At 51.2% G+C, this 6000-nt stretch overlaps 2 protein-coding genes across 2 annotated transcripts; one reads left to right on the top strand and one right to left on the bottom strand.

The window, feature by feature from the left end:
- Positions 1-373: 373 nt before the first annotated feature.
- BO83DRAFT_382955 (alpha/beta hydrolase) lies at positions 374-1331 on the top strand. The gene has a single exon (XM_025532353.1). The coding sequence runs from the start codon at positions 412-414 to the stop codon at positions 1204-1206; it is 795 nt and encodes a 264-aa protein (XP_025382903.1). The 5' UTR covers positions 374-411; the 3' UTR covers positions 1207-1331.
- Positions 1332-1707: 376 nt separating this feature from the next.
- On the bottom strand, positions 1708-5983 carry BO83DRAFT_441681 (uncharacterized protein; the record flags this gene model as incomplete). Its single annotated transcript, XM_025536356.1, has 3 exons — positions 1708-3069; positions 3160-5702; positions 5764-5983. The coding sequence occupies 3 exons, from the start codon at positions 5981-5983 to the stop codon at positions 2032-2034; spliced, it is 3801 nt and encodes a 1266-aa protein (XP_025382904.1). The 3' UTR covers positions 1708-2031.
- Between the last annotated feature and the right edge of the window lie 17 nt (positions 5984-6000).

Here is a 6000-nt window from a genome sequence, read left to right on the forward strand (position 1 = left end):
GTCCTTTTCAAATCATTGACGTACCTAAAATACTTCTTGTACTTCGAATGCCGCATATAAAGAGACTCAACTATTTAAAATATTGGGATTCTCTGTAGTTGTGGCTCCGTGCGTGGAATTACCCGACCCTGGAACGGCCAACAAGCCATGGTAAGTGCAGGTAAGCACTAAATTCCCTAACCTAAGCTACTACTAGCTTACTACTAAGCGTGACATTGAATGGAGTATTGATAGAGTCTAACTAACAGCTAACAGCCTTGCCTTACCATTATTTTCTCGTCTTCCTAAAATCTGCCCCACTCTCATGGGCGTGCGTGGGTATAAGTAAACTCCCCAAGCATTCTCAGCCCCTCTGCTTTTTTTAATCCTACCTCTTTCCGCCCCTAGACTACTACATAGTACATAACAGCAATGTCTGCCTCCAAGCCCGTGATCCTCCTCATCTCAGGAGGCTGGCACGTTCCCACCTCATACGACAAGCTCACCAACCTTCTCAAGTCAGCCGGGCACGAAGTCCACGTCCCTGAGCTACCCTCAATGAACGGCGCGCGGCCCCCAACAGCCGATCTAGAAACCGACACAGCTGCTTTTCGCGAATACGCATTGAACCTCGCCAACGCTGGCAAAAATGTCATTGTGATCTCCCATTCCTACGGCGGCCAAGTAGCTACCAATAGTCTTTCGGACCTAGAAATCTCAAACCGAAGCAAACAAGGCCTACCTGGTGGAGTACTTCATATTATCTCACTCTCTTCGTTCACCGTTACTGAGGGGCGAAGCATGTTTGACATCGTGGAACAGTTCGGTCACGCGTCGTTGATGCCCGTGGCATTCGATTTCGCGGAGGATGGAACGTGCGTGGACCGCGATCCAAAGGGTCTACTTGTTACGCCTGGTCCGGATGAGTCCGAGTCCGAGGTAGAATGGTATTTGGGGACCCTCCAGCGGTGGAATGGCAAGTGCATGTACCAGCCTATTACTGCCAAGCGAGCTGCTTGGAGGGATATTCCTGTGACATGTGTCTTGTCGACTAGGGATATGACTGTTCCTGTTGACTACCAGAGGTGGATGGTGGAAGTGATGAAGAAGGAGGGGGCAGAGGTTGAGGCTTTTGAGCTGGATGTGGGCCATTCGGTTAATTTTAGTAAGGCGAAGGAAGTGGCTGAGATTGTGAATAACGTGGTGGCTCGCTACGAAGACAAGTGATGCGATTACAATGTAGAAAACTACGAGGCTCACTCGGCTTATTGAAACAAAGACGTAGAGGGACCTTTAATATACGAGAGTAGCTTTCTACTTTTTGAGATTCACTTGAAAACTGCCCTGATGCGGCTGAATACCGATAACCACGTTAGGCACTGGCCCTCAACATTCTCCTTACCGGTGCGATGGCCTGCCATCTCACGGCTCCTTTCGAAATCCCCATAGCTCCCGCGAATAGTTACGCTCAACCCAGTCTTTATCCCCATAGGCCGATTCGGTTTCGCGAGTTGAGCCGGCCTGAATCGAGTTGCCCAATAACGTATGATCAGGTGGAGCGCGCCATCAGGTTCTAGTCTATCATATTGGCACATCCCCCACGCACCAGTCAATGTGCCCCAGACCAGCCAGCCGCAACTCAAGAGCTAGTCTAACGCGCCGACCCTTGTCATCTGGAAATTTTGCTCATCGCCTCGCAGGACTAGGCTACAATTGCCCCACGCGGCGCAGGAGGTGTGCATTACTACCAACCTGACCTTTCAGTTCTACCTGAATCAAATCTCTCAATCCAGGATTCTGTTAATCCTTAATTGCGAATTGTCAGGGAGAAGTCCAATGTCTAGGCTGACTTGATCTTTGGTGTTGCTCCCATTTTCCTCGGAAGATCCGACCTTCTTCTATCAATGAAGTCGCCGTAAGCACCTCTCTATCCCACTTTCTAGTGTTTTTGACAATTTGTAGATCATTGAATGAGAATCCCTAAATACTCCAGCATCCGCCATCGCAATCTAAATTCTATCATATATCAAATCCATCTCCCCGCTTAACCCCTCAAGCACGTCTCTGCCCCCTCCCCTTAGTGAACCACACCACCACATAAACCAACACAAAGTTCGTACAGCAAAAGCCCACAAAAACCGCCCAAATACACCAGCGCTGCCCATACGAATAATCCAATGTGTCCAGATACTTATCACCGACCGAATACGGACAATATGAGCAATCTGCCGTCGCGCTCGGATTAACAATGTAGCCGGGATTACTCCCCAAGAAGGCCGCCGTATACTGGCCACAAGTACTGCCTGGTGGGGCATCAAACACGACGAGATCATTCGAGGAACACTCAACCGCAACACCGTGAAGGACCGAACCGAGCGAAGCGCCGAAGAAGTAGCGCATGGGATCGATCCAAAACAGCCAGGGGCGGTAAAAATCGTTCAGGTATGCATGGGGAGTCAAGACTCCAGAAACAATCATAAGGATGACCCAGAAGAGGGAATTAGCGTACCCGCCTAGATTTGCGGATGGGAAGAGCGCAGCTAGGAGGTGGGAGTATCCGGTTCCGAAAATACCGAGGAGGATCCACATGAAGTAGTAGAGTCCGGCAACAGGGGTTTCGTTTGGATAGCCAACGGTCCAGTAGGTGGCTAGGTAAAACAATGTATAGGTGAACAGCTGCCACGGTATTTCAACAACGATTAACGCGGTAAGAAGTGCGCGCCAGTCGTAGATACCGTTCTGCTCTCGGGCTGTGAAGATGGCCCATTTACGGAACCAGAGGTCCTGGAGATCAGCGCAGGTGGTGGGGATAATCCAGGAGAGGAGGAGCAGGGCGATCATCTGACTTTGTAGACCTTGGAGGGTGTATCCGGCGTGGAAGAAACTGAAGGCTATGAACATGGAGACGAAGAAAGACTTGGCTATTTTGCTGAAGTTGTACATCCCGTCCCGCCAGACAGAAATCCAGTGGCGCTTGGTGACTGCGATGGTCTGGGCCCAGAGGGATAGAGCGTATTTATTCTGCGAGGAGGATGCGTAAAGCTGCGAAGAGTTGATCTTTGTCTCCTTGCTGGCGATGCTGGAGTTAAGCTGCGTTATATTTGCTTCCAGGGCTTGGTTTTCAGCGGAGGCATGTCATATAGCCGGCCAGTCCAGCGAGCCTTCGTTCTTGGACGTGACAGTCGAGAGGATGAATTCAGCGGGGTTAGTGTCGCTTCCAATTATAGCGCCATGACGCCCGAAATAATCGACGACTTCTGAGGATTTTTCACCCGTCTCGCCAAAGTAAACGGTCCGGCCTCCTGGGGCAAGGAGTAGAACTTGGTCGAACATATCGAAAAGAACACCGGACGGCTGGTGAATTGTGCACACGACAGGAATACCTTCAGCTGCGATACGACGCAAGAAGAGCACGAGCTCAAATGAGGCCTGGCTGTCAAGTCCGGAAGTAGGCTCATCGAGGAACAAGAGCGAACTAGGCCGTGCCGCAAGTTCGACTCCGATAGTGACACGCTTACGCTCTTCGACGCTGAGCTGTCCATCTCCCGGCTGGCCTACCAATGCCTCTGCAATATTCTCGAGGTCAAGAAGATGAATAATATGCTCGACGTAGGCCATCTTATTCTCGTTTGAGATGTGCGCGGGCTGGCGCGAGTGTGCCGAAAATTCCAATGCCTCGCGTACGGTGGCGAACGGTTCATGAATGTCCTGCTGCATTACAAATCCACATGAGCGCTCGAAGGACTCATCCAACAGTTCACTATTAAGTCGAAAAGTTCCTTCAATCTTGCCTGTTCTCTTGCGCTGCGCAAGCGTGTCCAGCAGGGTAGTCTTGCCAGCTCCCGAGGCACCCATTAGGGCTGTCAGCTGCCCGGGGCGGGCATACCCACTCACTTTGTGCAGCAACTGCTTGTCTTCACCATCGTGTGCGACTGTGTAGCTGACATCGGTAAAGGTAAAAGTGCTGTCCGAGGCACCTTCGGTTCTCATACCGTCAGTTTGGGAATCTTCGCAGACCGTCTGCGTAGCGGACGAGGAGCTCGCAGCCGACTTGGGCAAGCTCTCCTCATCACGTTGCTTGGACAACTTGAAGATACGGCTCTGCGATCCTCCAGATTCGCGGGTCATGACGGTGAGTCCAATGCTACCCAATACGGTGTAGAGGAACCAGAGAACGACGACGATACCGAAATTGCGCCATAGATGGTCGCGGGTGTAGCCAAAGTGATCTGCCAAATATACCGAACCGGCAACGGAATCGTGGGCTTTCAGACTGCCCGTTATACTGCAAGTCTGGTACTGGAGCTCGGTATATGAAGAGCCGTACGGGACCATTTCGCTTTCTGAGCACGTCAAATTGATGCCAGTAAACTCATTACCTATCAGTGCCTCAAGAGCATAGGGCGATGGCGATGCGCGACGTAGCCACGAACCCCACCGATGCTGTGTTGGCCGGGTAGGTCCGAACCCCGAGTAAAGCAGACCAACCGGGATGGCACTACCTGCCATCATTAGGGCCAACGAAATATTAGGAACCCAAGCTCCCAACATGCGGAACAAACTTTGTACAGCAGTATAGTGAGCGAACACAATGAGGACAAATATCCAGAATGAGGATGCCGTGCGTTGCAGGTCAATGCTGAAGTAGTAGAGGCACGAGAAAACGAGACACTGGAAGAAAGAAATAGGTATGTCTGCGATTGCTTGCGCAATCACAAATGCACTAGGGTGAAGGAAGCCGTACTGAGCTTGCTTCAGAAGAATGCTCCGAGATTTGACAGTCGAGACAACCTCGGTCAGAGCATTGAGATAGAAATATATAAGAGCAAAGAACAAGGCACTGCTCTTCTCATAAGACCCTGTCTCGTCCTTCGGAGCCATATAGTACGCCGGCCCATTTATCACAGCATTCAAGACGACAAAGGCCAGTATGGTCAAAAAGGTCCGCTTGTCGCCCCATAACAACTGGTAGTACCGGAAAATCGTGATCCAGATCTGCTTCGGGAGTGGATTAGGTGCAATCGCGAGCTTGGGTGCCCAGCGGGAGCGAATCTGCTGTACATTATCCCGGAATTCCTGTATTAACCGGCTGTTCTTACCAACCTGGATATGATACGCTTCTATCTCCTTCTGAAGCTTCAGATACTCGTGGCTCTCGCGGAATGCGGCAGCCAGTTGATCAGGATCGGTCGGAACGATGCCTGCAGCATCCTTTCGAATAAGGCGATCAGCAGGCGAGGTGACGGAAGTCAGGAAATTTGGGGTCGTCTGGCGATCACGGCATTCAAAGCCTAGTCGAATGAAGTATTCCTTGGCTCGGTCCGTCTTGCCGCAGAAGATGGTCCGCCCATCGTAAAGCACAGTAACCCAGTCAAAGCAATCGTAGATGGTCTCTGACACTTGGTACATGGTCACGATGTTGCTCATTCCGGTATCACGAGCAGTTGATGTGACAAATTGCACAAACTCCGTAGCCGATGAACCGTCTAAACCACGGGTAGGATTGTCCCATGCCGCTACCGCAGGGTTTGCCGACAAAGCCTCAATCAAGGTGACACGTTTGCGCTCGCCTCCAGAAACACCTCGAACAAAAGCATTTCCTACGATCGTGTCGGTGGTGTGTGATAGCCCAACAGTACTTAGCGAGGCATCAGCAATTTCGCGGGCGAACTCCGAGTCCGAGCGCGTTTCGTTTGCGGGCTTCCGCAGCCGGAGGGCAAACTCTATAGTGTTTTTGACTGTGAGAGTAGAGAAGTGGAAGTCTTCCTCACTTGCATAAAGTACTCGGACCGATATCGATGTGCCATCTCTTTGTTCGAAAGACCAGCATATGCCAATTGACCCTGTACTTCCAGAAATGACCGTGACTGTTGGCCAAGGTCTTGAGCAGGGTTGTGCAGCCGGCGCCAGGTCGTCCCAGAACTAGCATCGATTCGCCAGAGAAGACCACTCCGTTAGCATCGCGAATGATCTGGGTAGTCGGCGTTTTTCTTTTCCCGGTCATTTGAGTTAGGACTGTCA

The sequence above is a fragment of the Aspergillus eucalypticola genome (genome assembly GCF_003184535.1).
Source record: "Aspergillus eucalypticola CBS 122712 chromosome Unknown BO83scaffold_39, whole genome shotgun sequence".
Taxonomy (NCBI): Eukaryota; Fungi; Ascomycota; class Eurotiomycetes; order Eurotiales; family Aspergillaceae; genus Aspergillus; species Aspergillus eucalypticola.